This window comes from Zonotrichia albicollis, chromosome 31, assembly GCF_047830755.1.
Source record: "Zonotrichia albicollis isolate bZonAlb1 chromosome 31, bZonAlb1.hap1, whole genome shotgun sequence".
NCBI lineage: Eukaryota > Metazoa > Chordata > Aves > Passeriformes > Passerellidae > Zonotrichia > Zonotrichia albicollis.
Genome location: NC_133849.1, coordinates 4707024 through 4723468, shown reverse-complemented (window position 1 = coordinate 4723468; position 16445 = coordinate 4707024). Strand labels below are relative to the sequence as shown.

General features: G+C 57.6%; 1 protein-coding gene across 1 annotated transcript; it reads left to right on the top strand.

The window, feature by feature from the left end:
* Positions 1 to 8432: 8432 nt before the first annotated feature.
* LOC141725863 (uncharacterized) lies at positions 8433 to 9474 on the top strand. The gene has a single exon (XM_074530017.1). The coding sequence runs from the start codon at positions 8446 to 8448 to the stop codon at positions 9370 to 9372; it is 927 nt and encodes a 308-aa protein (XP_074386118.1). The 5' UTR covers positions 8433 to 8445; the 3' UTR covers positions 9373 to 9474.
* The last annotated feature ends 6971 nt before the right edge of the window (positions 9475 to 16445 follow it).

Sequence of the window (16445 nt, the reverse complement as noted above, 5' to 3'; positions counted from 1 at the left end):
AACTGTACTCTCTCAAAATCGGTGTGATTAAGAATATTTTGCAGAAGTCAATACATAATATCAAAAACCAACACTACCCAGTTATTTATAACAAACCCAGGGCAGGTTTTTCCCTTGCATGGAGCACTTGGGCCTTCCCCGGGCCCCTTCTGCCCTCGTGCAGAGCCGGTGGCATTTTCCAGCACACCCAGTTTGTAACCAAGAGCCGGGTGCAGCCGAGAAGGCTCCAAGCGCCTCCTTCCAGGCTGACTCTGCAGGTGCCGAGGCTGCTCTGGGCTCTGCCAGGGCTCTGCTGGGGCTCAGCTCTGGGCCAGGCTGGGCCCGCTCTCCCCTCACATTGCTCCGGGCAGCTGAGGCACAGCGGGAGGAGGAAGGGACACGGCAAGGCAGTTGAGGGTTAAGAGAGTTTTATTCAAACAACTGCCATAACAAACAGGCTGTCCTAACTACCATAAACTGACTACCAGTACTAACTACCATAACTAACTACTTGTCCTGTCTACTATAACTGAAAGCTGTCCTCAAGGGCTTCATCTCCTCCGCTGCTCCCTCAGTTGCTTCGCTGCAGTGATCAGAGGGGTCAGGCTGGAGAGAGGCTTGGCTGATGATAAAAATGGGGGCTGTCCAACGGATAAAAAGGAAAGAAATGAACTGTTACTTTCCTGAGTCAAGTTCCTCACAGGCTCTATTGCAAAAGGACAAAGGGAAATGCTTTGAAACTCAGGAGAGGGAAGCAGGCTCAGATTAGATCTAAGGAAGAACTTTTTAACCAGCAGAGTGGGGAAACACTGACAGAAGGTGCCCAGAGATGTGGGAGGTGCCTCCTCCCTGGAAACATCCAAGCTCAGGTCAGGCAGGGCTCTGGGCCCCCTGAGCTGCTTGAAGATGTCCCTGCTCGCTGTGGGGCACCAGGCCCAGATGAGCTCCAAAGGAGCCTGCCAAGCCACAGCAGGCGAGGATTCTGCTTGCTCTGCGTGTGGAACGCAGCCAGACTGGAGACTGTCGCAGGGGGCCCCACAAGAAAAGCCCTCCCTGGCGCTGCTGCTTCCCCTGCAGCCCCTGGCCCTCACCTGCAGCAGCTCCTGGGCAGCCCAGCGCCGCTCCTCGTCCGGCTCCAGGCTGCACTCGAGGCAGTCCCGCAGCAGAGCCGACAGGCGCCGGGGCTGCTGCAGCTGCGGGGTCCCGTTCTGCCGGATCAGAGCACGAGCCTGCAGGGAAAGCAAACTCAGCGCTCTGCCAGCTCCCTTCACACCCACACGGGCTCACATCCACCCCGGGGCCTCAGCCCCAGCTCCAGGGGCACTTTCCTCCCTGCCACAGATGCTGCTCACAGCTCATTTTGCTATGCCAGCCAAAAAACCCAAACCCTGGGGCTGCCACAGCCACTGCAACATCCAAATGATCTCGCCTTGAGAGCCAGTTCCATTGGCTGACTCTGTTAGTAGGAACCTCCATCAGAAATAACACATTTTGCTTCTTCAAATGTGGACACCAGCTTTACAGGCCATTTTCCAGAGTCAGTGTGGTCTGCCTGTGTTATTTCAGAGGATTCTTACATCAAGTGCATCTCTGCAGTGCCACTGACACTCAAGTAAATGCATTCCTGATGCCCCATCCCAGACACTGTCAGGCAAGACACAGGAGGTTTGTGATGCTGAAAGCTCAGGCTTGGTGACACAGAGAAAGTAGCTTGGACTAGGAAAGAAATACGTTCGACTATGAGAATGTTAAACAATCATCTTCAGGTTTTAGACAAGTTTCCCAGTGAGAAGAATCAGGGGGAAGATCAACTTGCAAAATGTCTTTTAGAAGCTCCTGCAGAAATCTTGTTGTGCTTGGGGCTGGGATTTGGGGTTGGTTTGGGGTTTTCTTGCAAGGCAACATTAGACCTGATGCGCTTGCTTCACATTTTCAGGTCATCCTCACAGCCAGATGAGCTGCAACAACATAAATCCCAAAGAAAATTGTTGCTGGAGACTGAAGAATATTCGTCTGTGTTGGGGCTGGAGTCCTCTGGGCATTCCCTTCCCATGTGCAGAAACCTCCAGCTGCTGCTCCCAGTGCAGGGTCCCCCAGTGCTCACAGGCCTCTGCAGCCACTGCAGAATTTGCCTCTTCCCATGGCCGCCGTTTCCCTGAAGTAAGGAGGTTCTCCTTCCACCATCCCAATGGTCACAGTGCCAAAGGCTCAGATGTCCACCTTGGGGCCATAAGGAGATCTGATCACAACTTCTGGGGCCATCCAGTGAGCAGTGCCCACCATGGAGCTGCGCTGGTCCTGCTCAGGGCTGAGCTGAGCGCAGAGGCCAAAATCAGCTGAGGACAGAAACAAACCCTGTCAAAGGCAGCTGCAATGAGGAAACCAAGCACCAAGATTCCCCACTCTCAGTCTGAGAGTGCAGCAGTGAAGTCAGCTGGAAAAGTACTCAGGGCTGTACCCAAGGAAAGATGGAACTGGACCCTTCAAGAAACTCTCAGCTTTCATGCAGTGTCTTTTACTGATTCCCTGAGAGAGCCATCCATGCCCAGGAGGATGTTGGAGCTCTTCAGATCCCTGTGGATCACCCGCTTGGAATGGAGGAAATCCAGGCCCTGCAGACACTGAGAGAGAACAAGAAACATGAGGGCAAAAACCAATGGCCAGAATACATCACACAAGAAAGGACAGTTCAGAATTGTGCCCGCAGCAGCTTTGCTGTGACAGGCCAGGAGTGCAGTGCACACAAGCTCCAGGCAAACGGTTCAAGGCAAAGCTGAGAACAGCAAATCAAATCCAAACCAGACAGAGAGTACCACAACAGCAGGAGAGAGAACAAGAACAGAGCAGAAGTGCAGTGATGCTGGCAGGCCGTTCACTGCAGAGGCTCTTTCTTCCCCAGCTCATAAAACCAACACAGAAACAAAGCCCTGAGCATGGAGCCACTCCTGTTCTCACGCCCTGTTTGGAAGGACCATCGTGTCCCAGCCATGGAGTGACAAGCAGGATCCCTCACCTCCCGACTGACAGCTGCCATCTCTCCTTCAGCCATGCGTGTCTGTCTGACAACGTCCTGCAAAGTTCCTCCATCCATGTATTCCATCACCAGCCAGAGATCTCCATCAACAAGGAAGCTGGAAGAGGAAAGCAATGGCATGGAGATGAATGTGCAGAGCTCAATTGCCCCATGGAAAAGCCTGGAGTGGAGTTTTGTTTCCAGGTCACTTGTCAGTGAGGACAGAATCAGATGGAGAGACATTCCTGCCAGGCTGCACAGCCCTTGGAATCTGCACAGTCTAAAGGAGAAGGAGACACCCATGAGAAAGGAGAGGTCTTAGATGGCAAGCAGGTGAAAAATGCAGTTTAGCAACAGCCCAGATCAATGTGGAACCACAACCCTTGGCCCCAGCTGGTTCAGCTTCTGAACTCATCAGTTCCACCATTCCCTGCAGAACAAGGCAACACAACTGCCAGGGTTATCCAGGGGAGGAGGCTGTGCAGCACTTGGGACAAAAGCAGTCAGAAAACCTTTCAGAAAGTCCCTTCAGAAACAGGCAAGGCCAGTGAAAAATGGGCAAATGAGGCATTTCTGGACACAAGAACCTGATCTTCCTGGCATCTGTAGCAATGGAAAAGGGCTGGGAAGAAGAAGCCAAGGGAAATAATTTCTGCTGTGGTTCATCAGCACTTCTTGGGAGACACAGCAAACAGGATCAGCTTGAAGGAAAAATCAAAGCAAAGCAACAAAAGCACATGGAGGGAGTGAACTGCCAGGCTGTTATTTTGGGAAGATGTGGCTGGGTCAGGCATTTTCCAAACAGGCTACAGACTCCGGATGCCAGGAAATGTTAACGCAGGGCCCAGGCACAGGGTGAGAGCTGAAGCACTCACCTGTCCAAAGAGTTGACAATGTTGGGGTTCTTCTTGTCCTTCAGGAGCAGGATCTCATTCACAGCTCGTTCCCTGTTCTGCCCTCTGAGACTCATTTTCTTTATGGCCACCTGAAGGGACATTGCAGCCTTTAATTGCAGGAGTCTGTGCCAGGAGGCCACAGCACACACGGAGCGAGTCTTTGTGGAGCGACGGAGCCGGGCTGTGCCCAGCTGCCTTGGGATGGGACACCAGAGCTCAGCAAGGGCCATTGCCACAGCCCTTGCTCTGCCAGCTGGGGGCTGCTTACAGGACACATGGCCAGAGACATTGGGCCTTGCAAGCTCTGCAGAAATGGTCCCTCAGCCGTCAGCCTCAAAGCTCTAACAACATTCTCTGCACCTACAGTCTTCTCTAATGGCCTCAACACTATTATTATTATTATTATTATTATTATTACTATTACTATTACTATTACTATTACTATTACTATTACTGTAACACATTTTGCCAGCAGGAGGTAATTCTGGTTCTGTGAAAACAGAGTAAAACAGCCAGGAATCCTTTAGCAATTCTATGGGATTTGGTCATGATTTCAGATCCAACTGCTCTGTTTGGGATTGCACAACAAAGCAAACATGCACATCCATTGCTCAGGTGATCCCTGTCACAGGCTGTCACTGACACCAGACCCAAACACAACTGCAGGATTTAGGAGAGAGCTTTGCTCTGGACATCCATCCTCTCATTTCTCTCCGTCTCCCTCTGTGAACAGCTGAAGTAGGACTCATACCCCAAACTGAGCCCAAGCAGGATCTCTCCCTAATTAGGGCTTGAGGTTCCCTCTGAAGATGAAAGGCAGGATGGAAAAACTGCTAAATAATGTTCCTGTCTGAGGCTGGCATGAAGATAAACTGGACCTCAGTCTCCAGCAGCTGATGCATTCACACTTTTAGATATGAAGACCAAGCCAGGGTGTCCTGCTCTGACAGACACCGCTGCCCTCCTTGCATTCCTTGGGCACTTGAGAAGGACCAAGTCTGTCCCAGCTGTGCTCTGCAGGCTGACACTGCTCTGCCTTCAGAGGAGCAGCCTGGGCAGGAAAGCTCTGCAGGCCCCCAGAGCTGCAGCCACAGCTCCCAGCAGAGGGGAAAGCCCTGCAGAGCTGCCGGCCGTGCTGGGCGTGTTGGCACTGACCTCTCCTCCAGGGGCCCTGTCGAGTCCTTTAGAAACGGCTCCAAAAGCCCTGGAGACAAAAGAGCAGAGAAGAAGCAGCGCTTAGGCCCTGGCAGTGAAAGCCAGCCCAGACAGGAGATCTCTGCTGCCTGCAGCGTTCACAAACACCTGGGTGCATCGACTCTTCCAACACCAGCACAGCAGCCACCAGCCCTCTGCCATGCAAGGTGTGCAAGAGAAAACTGAGACCCAACAGGAAGGAATTGGGCTGGAGCAAAACCCAAATGTCCACACTGAATTACTTTAGTTCAAAACCTGAGGTGAGAAATGGGTGTCTAAAGAACTGGAAAAGAATGCATTTCATCCTTTTCCATTTCCTGCCTAAGACCTGCAGGATCCACAAGGGCCCTGCCATCAGGCAGGTGATGCATTTTCCCCCAGAGTGTATCAACTCTGTGTCTGTTACTGAATGTATGGGGTCTGCTACCTGTGCTAGAGTAGAGCACTTATTAGTTCATCTGTGGTTTCTGTTTCTAAACCATTAGGTTGGTAATCCTGACCAGTGGATATTTTTTGAAGGAAAATATTTGAAAGAAATCTTCTTGAGAACTGTTTTCTGACAGTCACCAGATGGTGAGTTGCTCTTTTAGGCAATCCAGTTCCAGGGACAGAAAATCTTCCAGGTCCTGCTCCTTGCTGCAGGCAGGACACTGCCAGCCTCAGGGGCCTTTGACGGTGCCTTCTGACCACAGTTATCAATTCTGATCAGGACTGAGAGACAGCAGGATGGTAGCCCAGTGCCTGAAGGTGCTTTGGGCTCTCCTGACCCCTCACTTGATCCTGCACCAGCACAACCCCCAGCCCTGCTTGTGCAGAAGCAGCTGCCGTGCACTTACCCTTGGCCAATCTGCTCCACTTCCAGGTATTTCTGGGCAGGCTCTGCCTCGCTCACGGTGTTCCCTGAAAGAAAAAACGTGGAAGACGCTCCCTCCCAGAGTGAGAGACCACCTTGCAGCAGAGCCAGAACCAGCCCCGCTCCCTGGGGCCGTGAGCCCCTTGGTGTCAGCTGGGGAAGGACAATGAATGGCTCGGTGACATTCAGCTGCAGAGCAACCCTGGGTGCAGCCGATGCCCAGACACACACACAGCTCCTGCTCGGGCACCCAGGGACAGAGCAGACGTACTCAGCTGCATCAGGCACCACTCCCCTCTCCCCTCTGGCTGCAGGGCTGTGCTGCTGTCACAATGTTCAGCCCAGGATCCCACAGCGGAGGGAGCTTCATTGTCCTCTTCCCAAGCAGAGGGAGGTTCTCCACCCTCTTCCCAAAATGCTGCAGCTTCTCCATCATCTTTCCAAGGCAGGGGATGTTCGCTGTCCACTTCCCATCCTGTGAGATGTTCACTGTCCTCTTCCCAAGACACAGGATGTCCTCCATCCTCATCCCACACTGGGAGATGTCCTCCATCCTCATCCCACTCCATGGGAGCTTGGCCATTCTGGTCCCACACCAGGGCACATCCACCGTCCTTGTCCCATGCCGGGAGATGTCCCCTGTCCTTGTCCCACCCCGCGGGAGCCTCGCCGTTGCATTCCCACACCGCGGGATGTTCGCTCTCGTCTCCCAGAGCAGCGGGAAGTTCACTGTCATCTCCCGGCACTGAGGGAAGTTCACCATCGGCCCCCAGAGCAGTGGGAAGCTCACTGCTGTCTTCCTCCTCTTTGGCTTCCTCTTTGGAAGCAGAGGGAGCCCCAGGAGGTGCTGGTGCTGCTTTTGTGCCCTGAGGACAGACGGCAGCGTGAGGGATGGGAAGTTCTATCTCAGTTATCACCTTATTTATCCTCAGCTGCACATCCAGCTGCACTAAGCAGAAATTGGGTTTGAAGCTATTCCAACTAACAATGGGCTAAAGAACATCCACACTGGGGAGAGGCCCTGGGAGTGTGGGGAATGTGGGAAGAGCTTCAGTGGGACCTCCGACCTCAGCCAGCGCCACAAGATCCACACTGGGAAAGTGCCCTAGGAGTGCTTGGAATGTCAGAAGAGCTTCAGGTGGGATTGAGAGATTGTCACTCACCAGCACTTCCACACCAGGGAGAGGCCCTGCGAGTGTCCTGAGTGTGGGAAGAGCTTCGTGCGCTGCTCCAGCTCCATCCCCCTTGGGAGGATCCACGCTGGATGATCCCCAGTGACCCCCGTTGGGCAGAGCCCTGGTGACCCCTGTTCTGGCTGATCCGTGTTGGTTGTGGGCAAAGTGTTGGGGAGATTTCTTTCCCTTCTCCTTGTGCTGCTGTGATTTGATTGGTAATAAATTCCCTCCGTGTTCACAGGCCGGGTTCGTTGTGTCCGTGCTGGATTTGCTGCGGGATCTCTCCCGGTCCTTGTCCCCACGCAGGAACCCTCGGTTCCATTTTCTGTCCCTGTGCGGCTGCGGGGCCAGGGACAGAGCGGCTCTGGGGGTGCCTGGCATCAGGCCCGCGTCACCGCTCGCCACGGGCAGCCCTGAGATGCCGCGCACCTGGGCACGCATTGCTGGGCTCACCTGAGCTCCCACCTGCCCAGCGCCCCAAGGTTCCCCCTGCCCAAAAATCGCCCCCAGCCCGGGGCTGCAGCGTCCCGGAAAGGCCTCAGCCAATGGCAGCGCAGGCAGGAGGCTGCTTAGCCAATGAGAGCTCTGAACGTTGGTTTGCCTCATCGGTTGCCGGGCAGAGCCCGTGGCCGGTCGCTGCCCAGAAGCGGCGGCAGCCAATGAGAGCGCGCGGCGCTGCCGAGCCCGCCCTGCTCCGGACTGGCGCTCCCAGCGCAGCGCGGCTGCTTTGGGGCTGCTGCTCCCTGCCCGGCCCCGGCCATGGGGCGAGGGGCGGCAGCTGGGGCCCTGCTGGTGGCACTGGTGGTGCTGGGAGCCCCCCCGGCTGCGGGCGCGGAGCTCTCGGGTGAGCGGGGGGCGGGAGGCGCTGGGACAGGGGGGGAGAAGGGGGAAAAGGGGGCGAAGGGGGGAGCCCGGAATGGAGGGGGAGGAGGAGGGGACCCCCCAAAGGAGAGCGGGAAGGGGCTGAGGGGTGGGGGGAGGAGAGGGAGCGCTGGGAGAGGGTGGGGAAGGGGCAAAAGCGGAGGTGGGACACCATATCTGAGCGGGAGGGGGCTGGGGACTGGGGAATTTGTGGGAAAATGGGGAAATGGGACCCCAAAATTGATTTGGGGAGCGGCCGGAGGTGGGAGGGGAGCGGATGTGAAAGAGGAAATGGGGGAAGGGTGGCAAAGGGGAAGCGGCAGCGCGGGCAGGAGGGTCCCATGCCGGCCGTGGGGCACAGGGGGTGCGGAGTGGGGATCCGGGGTGGCCCCCGGAGCTCTGGGGATGCTGGGAGAGGGTGGTGGGTTGGCACTCCCTGACCTGTGTCCTGCACACTCAGGGGTGTTCCAGAGGATGACAAAGTCCGAGTGTTACTTCATTAACGGCACGGAGAAGGTGAGGTACGTCCAGGGATTCGTCTACAATCGGGATCAGTTCATAATGTTCGACAGCGAGGCGGGGCACTTTGTGGGGTTCACCCGATATGGGGAGAAGTTGACCAAGCGCTGGAACAGCAACGCGGTATTCATGGAGGACAGACGGACTGCGGTGGACTGGTTCTGCCGATGCTGGTACAAGAATTTTACCCCGTTCATCACGGAGCGCCGACGTGAGCACGAGGGAGAGCGTGTCCCCTCGGGGCCTGCCCTGCCAGTAACCCTGGAGCCCCTCAAAATCTGCCTGGGCATCGGCCCAGAGCCCTCAGCCCTCCTTGTGCCGACCCCCGGGGTTTCCAGATCCTCCCAGTCCCTCCCGGTGCCCCCCCGCGCTTCCATTTCAGCGACCCGGAAAGTTGACGCTTGGCAATTAATGAGATCGCATCGTGTTCATGACTCATCTGTTGCCAGGCAGACCCGCAGCACGGAGTGCCTCGCGGCGGAGTCGGCCTGCCAGCGCCGCGCTCTTCATTCCCAATTCCTCCCAGTGCCACCAAGATCCCTCCCAGTGCCATCCCAGTCCCTCCAAGACCATGCCCAGTTCCTCCCCAGTCTCTCCAAGTCCATTCCCAGTCTCTTCCCAGTTCATTCACAGTTCACTCCTAGACCTCCACCCTCTCTATCAGTTCCCCCATTCCTTCCCATCTCTTTGTGTCACCCAACTCCCTCCCAGTCTCTCCCACTCCCTCCGAGCACATTCCCAATCCATCCGAGCCCATCCCCAATCCCTCCCACCACATTCCCCAATCCATTCCCTGTCATTCCGTGTCCATTTCAGTCCATTCCCAGTCCCTCTCCAGCCCACCCCAGCCCTCCCTTCTCTTTCCCAGTGCCCCCCAGCTGATCCCAGTGTCTCCCCGCTCTCTCTTTCTCTGTCTCTCCCAGTGACCCCCAGCGTGTCCATCTCGCTGGTGCCCCCCTCGAGCTCCCAGTCCGGCCCCGGCCGCCTGCTCTGCTCCGTGATGGATTTCTACCCTGCTGCCATCCAGGTGACGTGGTTCCAGGGCCAGCAGGAGCTCTCGGAGCACGTGGTGGCCACCGACGTGGTCCCCAACGGGGACTGGACCTACCAGCTGCTGGTGCTGCTGGAAACCCCCCCCCGGTGCGGGCTCAGCTACAGCTGCCAGGTGGAGCACGTCAGCCTGGAGCAGCCCCTGAGGCGGCACTGGGGTACGGGGGAGCCCCTGGGGGCGCTGGCAGAGCCATTGGGAGGGAGCTGGAGAGAGCCGGGCTGGAAGTGGGAGAGGGGCTGGGGGCTGGGCAAGGGCTAGGCAGGGGTTTGGGGGATGCTGGGGAGGGTGGGATGGGGTTGGGGGGGTCCTGGTGGGCACTGTGAGGGAGTTTGTGGGCGCTGGGTGCAAAGGGCAGGGGGTTTGGAGGATGCTGGATGCGACTGGGGGGGACTGGAATGAGCCTGGAGGGGGCGCTGGGAGGGGCTCGGGGTGTCGGTGAGAGGTTTTGGGGCTGCTGAGCCCTGCGGATCCCCCAGAGATGCCGCCGGACGCCGCCCGCATCAAGATATTGATGGGGATTGGGGGCTTCGTCCTGGGCTTGGTCTTCCCGGTGCTGGGGCTCGGCTTCTCCCTGCGCAAGAAGGTCAGGGCGGGTGCCGGGGGTGGCGTCCCCGCCGTGGCGGAGCGTGTGCGCTCCCGCCGGGGCCCCCAGCCCGGTGTCACCCCCTTTTCTGTGCCCACAGAGCTCCTGAGCCGGCGGCGACCGCAGCCCCTCCCCGTGGGCTCAGGCCCGGCCGGGACCCCCCGCTCCGTCCCCGCTCCGCTGATTCTTGGGGGGTCCCGTGTCCCCCCAGCCCCGCTGGCGCTCTGCCCCCGCCCAGTGCCTGCTCCCAGTGCTCCCAATAAAGCTTCCCAGTTGGGCCCGGGGCCGTTTATTGAGGGGCGATTTGGGCAAAGGGAGGGGGACAAAGGGTGGGGGCTGGGCCCGGGGGGAGCGGGAGGAGGAGGAGCAGGAGGAAGACCAGCAGCAGCAGCAGCAGCACCAGAACCGCGCAATTTCCCCGCCCCCCCCAGAGCTGCAGCTCCCCCCCAGCCCCGTCAGCATCGCCCCCTCCCCACATCCCACAGTGAGCAGGGAGTGGGAGCTCAGCCCTTGTTAAGAATCTCTAAATAATATTTTAAAATAATTTAGTATGATTTTCAATTTTTTCTAACTCTTTAAAATATAATGGAATATTTTTAAAATTTAAGTGCATGTTTTATAATAATTTTAATAGTTGTTAGTAATTTTCTTGACCCCTCATTAATAAAATTGTGTTTCTAAAGCGGAGTGGGCATCCTGGTTTGACGCTGGTGTAATGCCAGTGCCCCCATGAAAATCCATTGTCCCCAGTGTCCACTGTGAGATGTGATAAGAAATACAGCAAATCATGCTCCAGTTCAGGAATAAAAGAAAAAAAAAAAACTTTATAAACTTATGATATACAAAAGGAACACACAGAACTCAGAATAAAAACCTCCTAAAAACATTCCTCCTCCCTGTCCTAGTTTGAAAAGGAAGTGAGATTTTTGGGATGCTGTGGTCAAACCAATCAGTGCTCAGATTTGAATAATGGCACCTTGGATATGTGTGGCCCCTGAGGACATGGATTCACCTCTGAGCACACAGGGGGTTAAAAGCAGAGAACTCCCAGGGGAAGCTCTCTTGGTTCCGTGGGTGAAAGGTTCAGAGCTGCCCTGCCCGGCTGCCGGCTGGGTGCGGGAGGGGAAGCCATGCGGCCGGGTGAGGGGAGCCGGGCCTTGGACAGAGAAGGGAGGTGAAGGCCCCTGCAGGATGGAAGGGTGGAGGAGCACTGAGAGGCATCGGGCAGCGGCCACAGAGAGAGAGAGCCGGTGTCTGTGCCTGTGCCACCTTGAAATTTGATATCTTGTGCTGGCAGCACAGCCGAGAAGGAGAAGGGGTGCAGAGAGAAGGTGCCCGGCAGGGCCAGCGTGGGAGTTCTGGGCAGGCAGAGCCCGAGATTTTAACCCTTTTCTTGGATGATGGAAACCTTACAAATGCTGATCCTCCTGGAGTTGAATGAGAAGAGAGATAGGGATGAGATAAGAGGAGATGGGCCACAAGAGAAGTTGAGAAGAATCTTACACAGGAGGAAATGATGGATTGGCCTTTGGCTGGACTTTTCTTGCATAGCCATGGACAGAACCATTTTTCCTGTGACACAGAGTCTGCATTTAGGGGGAGGCAATGGCTCGGAGCCAAGAGAGTGCAGGGATGTGATGTGAAGGAGCGGCATGAACAGAGATGGATGAGGAGGATGGTGGTGCCCTCTGCCTTCAGTGAGGAAGATCTTTGTTCTTGAGAACCCTCGGCCCCAGGGGGTGAATTTGGGAGGAACAGGTGTCCCAAAAGTGAGAGTCTGTGCTCAATTTTGGAACTGGGCAAAGCATCCTTAAAAGGGGAACCCCAGAAGCAGCTCTGGTGCGTGTGCAGTGGTGAGAGCACTGGGCATGGAAGGAAGATGTCACCATGGGAAATGATCTCCGGGCGGTGCCACGTGGGACACAGAAACACAAGAGGTTTCAACTGTGTTTCCTGGGGGAGCCTGTGGCACAAGAGGGACTCCTCTCTCCTTGATGAACTGAGAGTTGATTATCTGAGGGGTGCTGATGGACTGACAGCTGGTGACCTGAGGGGTGGCAACTGAATTGCGAGTCCAAGGTTTTGCCTTACTGTGATGTATTGGGAATTTGGTTGGGGGGAGGAGAAATGTTTGGAATGTTTTCATTATTTCTGTGTGTTTCTTTTATATATTGTAAGTTAATAAAGATTTTTTTTCTTTGTATTCCGCAGCTGGAGCCTGCTTCACTCTGTTCCTGGTCACATCTCACAGCAGACACCAGGGAGAATGTATTTTCATGGGGGCACTGGCATTGTGCCAGCATCAAACCGTGACACCAGGGAAAATGGCTGCTGGTGCCAGTCCATCCCCTTGCCCAGAAGGCACCCGCTTGTGTTTGGGCACGAGCTGCTGGCCACAGCCAGACGGGCAGCACCCGCAGCATTGGCCATCAGACGCTGGGCTGATGTTTTCATCCAGAGAGCAAGAAAAGCAGCCAGAAGCACACAAGACAACTTGACAGTATCTCTGTAAGAATGGCATTGTCCTGTGAAAGTCAATAGTGGATGGTGGTTTTGTGCTGCAGATAATCACTTTTAAGCAAAAATCATTCCAGGAAGGGACAACAGCCTCTGCCTTCTGACAGATACCAAGTGTGGCCACCAATTGCTCCAGGTGCTCCTGCCAACAGCCACCTGCAGAAAAGATCACATAGACACCAAGGCACGCTGGCTTTGGCTGTCCTCTGGCAGAGATGTCCCCCGGGGCCACAGGTCTCTGTGGCAGGAGAGAGGCACCAGCATTGGCAGGCCTTGGGCATGGCAAATCTCCTTTGGCAGGGACTCTTCCACAGCTGCTGCTGCTAGCGCTGCCCAGGGGACAGAGCAGCATTGGAGCTCTGGGCCACACGTTCCGTGTCTGTGTCATGCCCCTGCGAGTGTGCCAGCCACCCAGCACCGGGACTGGTCCCAAAGAGGCCGTGGCAGGGCCTGTGGAAGGCCCCGGTGCCCTTCCTGCTCTGCTGTGCTGGCAGCCGTGGGGGCTCATTCTGCTGCCCTGAGCAGGCAGAGCAGAGCAGCAGCTGCTTCTTGTTTGGGCCCTTGCTGAAGTTCCTGCTGGGCTGTGTCTTCAACACTTGGGGCAAGGTCTTGCCTGCAAGCTGGGGCAGTTTGGGTGGGGTGGGGGTGTCCCCAGGGCACGTGGAGGTGTGTCCTGGGGCTCTCTGTCACACAGTGCACCGTGGTCACCGTGGGATGGAAAGGGACAGAGTGTGCAAGGGTGACCCTTTGTGACACACCGTGACGTAGGTGCTGGCGGCGCCACGGCCACGCCACAGTGCTCGGTGCACGCGACGGGACAGGACGGGACAGAGCAGGGCTGTGAGGAGCCCCCGCACAGCCAGCTCGTTCCTTGCTGACCCGGAGCTTTTCCGAGGTGTTCCCTGTGCAGGTGACCTCGAGGCCAGGCTGCGGGACTCGGGGACGTGGAATATTTCCCAAGCGTCTGCCATCCCTGCAGCCGGTGCCCTCGAAGACAGACTGCAGACTTGCAGTCCTATTTCCTTCTTGAGACTTCTCTCTTGCTGCTGCCCTCGAGGACAGACTGCAGGACTTCCTGTCCTGTAGCCTTCCTGAGGCTCCTCTGGTGCAGGTGCCTTCAGGGCATGACTGCAGCACTTGCTCATCTTCAACCCTTCCAAGGCCTCTCTGCTTCAGCAAGCTCTTCTAACTGCAAAGAGTGACATGGAGCAGAGACCCCCCAGCGTGCCCAAGCTGGCCTGGCTGGAGGAGGAAGAGGCTGGAGCTACCTCAGGACAGCAGCCTGAAGAACTGGAGCAGTTCCAGCTGCTGCAGGAGCGTGAGTGTCAGAGCTGGGCCGCAGGGCTGGTGCCTGCAGCCAGCTTGGCCCCATCCCATCCCATCCCATCCCATCCCATCCCATCCCATCCCATCCCATCCCATCCCATCCCATCCCATCCCATCCCATCCCTGTGGACATATCCATGGATAGGACATAAGCTGGGCTGGAGCACCTGGCAGCCGCGCTCCATCCCCCGGGCATCCCGAGGCTCTCCCTGCCTGGGGAGCTCAGGGCTGGGCTGTTCTCTGGCCTCTCCCGCAGCCCCTCAGCTCTGGCTGCGCTTGCTCTTTGCCAGATGCAGCCAAGGACGGGACACAAGAACAGGAAGCCGCCCGTGGCCGCTTGGGCAGAACGGCGCAGGTACCTGCGGCCATCCCCACCTGGGCTGGGCCTGCTGGCACTGCTCAGCCAAGCACCAGGCTTGGAGCACTCCATGGATTCTCCCTCTCTCGCTGCCCTTCTCCCCCAGACCCTCTGTGAATTCATCACGTGCCCTTTGCAGGAAGAGACCGACGGTGTGGGCACGGGCGTCTTGGCCAACCTTCCGTTCCTCGATGCTGAGACCGGTGCTGCCATGCTGGATTTGCTTGTGGAGAAGGGTGTCTCCAATCCAACACAAGTAAGCAGCCTGGGCAAGGGCTCGATGGCCCCAGCAGTGGTGTGGCGCCTCCAGCCGGCTCTGCCGGGCTCCCTCGGCCTCTGAGGCCCAGCCCAGTGCGGTTGGAAGGCAAGCACTTCTCAGGGGAAGTTGCTGCTCTGGCTGCTCTGTGAGTCTCCCCGTGCCCTCTGCAGGTGCCCGCCATGGTGAGGTTCATCCACCAGTGGCTCACGGCCAATGAGTCTGCTGGGCACAGGCTGGACAAGGCCCTTCTGGAGCTGACCCAGGAACACCCCTGTGACGTGCTGATTACCCTCTTGCGCTGGGCCCCATCGTGTGACAGGTAGGGCAGCCCCACGTGCCTTGAGGGCTTAGGCTTCACCAGCCCGTCACCCTGTAGAGCCTGTCCCTGCTGGCTGCCAGACAGGCGGGCAGTTCCAGGATCCTCTGGCTCCTCTGTTTTCCAGTGCTGCCATGTCAGCTCCTGAGCCTGGTGCCACGCTCTCTCCCTGCCCCTCGGGGCCTGTACCCACGTGGGCTGGCTGGCCGCTGCCGGCCAGGGGCAGTGGGCAGAGGCAGGGCTGAGGGCCAGCGCAGGACCCTGCAGCTGCCCAGGCCACGGCGCTGTGGCCGAGCCCGCCCTGACACAGAGCTCTGACCCCACAGAGCTGCCGCCACCATGTGGGGAACCATCATGTCCTCGAGCAGGACTGCGGAGCCGGCGCTGCAGCTGCTCCTCCATGTGCTGAGCGCCTGGCCCGTGCACAGCGTGTACACCTCTGATGGGGGCGACGCAGGAGTCTTTGCCCTGGCTGTGAGTTTCTGGTGCCGGCCTTTGCCAGCCCCCAGGCTGCCTCTGGAGCAGCCAGCTCTCTGTGCTCCCCCCAGCTGCATATCCCTGCCTCAGGCACTGGGCTGAATCCTGCCTTAGGGGCAGGGCTCAGGGGCACCAGGCCGCCTGCTCCCCCCGTGTCTCCCTCGACCTCTCCCTTGCACGCTCAGGCCCTGCCACGTGGATGTCTTGGCCACTGAGCGTTGTCTCTGGCTGTTTTATTTCTTGCAGGGAACCGTGGCATCGTGGAAAATCTTCAATCTGGCCTGGCGCTCGCCTGTCGTGCTGGAGTATTTCCCCAGTCTCTTTCTGCATCTGCTCTTCCAAGCTTACATCAGCACGCAGGAGATGCCAGAAGAGGTTGAGACCTTCTGGCAGGGATGCCAGGAGCAACACGGCCTCCCCGCCAACCCCAACAGGTGCTCCGTGCCAGTCCTCCCAGTCTCCCCGTCCCTCCCATGCCCCAGGGCAGGAGCCAGGGCTCCCAGCGTGACCTGGCCTTTGCTCTGCACACAGCTTTGCGCTGCAGACCCTGAAGGCCCTGCTCTGCCAAATGCGCTATGAGCACGTGGTGCTGTCCATGGAACGCAAGCGTGCCTGGGACACACTGCTCCGTGCCGACACCCACCACTGTGCAGTGGGTCTGCTGGCCAGGTGAGACCTCGTTCTCCCCACCGCCCCTCTCCTTTGTGCCCGCAACGCCCCACACAGTCCCCGTGCTCATGGGCGGCAGGGCCTTGTCACCAAGGGAGGGATGAGCAGACTGGAAAAGGCCAGCAGAGGAGGGTGCCCGGGAACAGCCGCCTCCCAAAGCGCCCCCGGGGAGCTCGGGAGCAGACCAGAGCTCTGCCAGTAAGCCCTGGGAGAGCTTTGCCTGCCCAGCCCAGGAGCAATGGTGCCTTTTTCTCCCTGCCAGGGAGATGCGCCGTGTCTCTATCATCTGGTGCTGCAGCATGGCATCCGGCCTCTTTGAGCTGCTCAGCCAAGGCATTTCAGACTGGGAACTGCCCGCCCTGGCCTTCCTGGTGGAGGTGAGCCCCATGGCCAGCGCTG

Excerpts from the sequence above, each read along its gene's own strand:
- LOC141725863 (XM_074530017.1), top strand. The coding sequence starts at position 8,446 with ATGACAAAGTCCGAGTGTTACTTCATTAACGGCACGGAGAAGGTGAGG.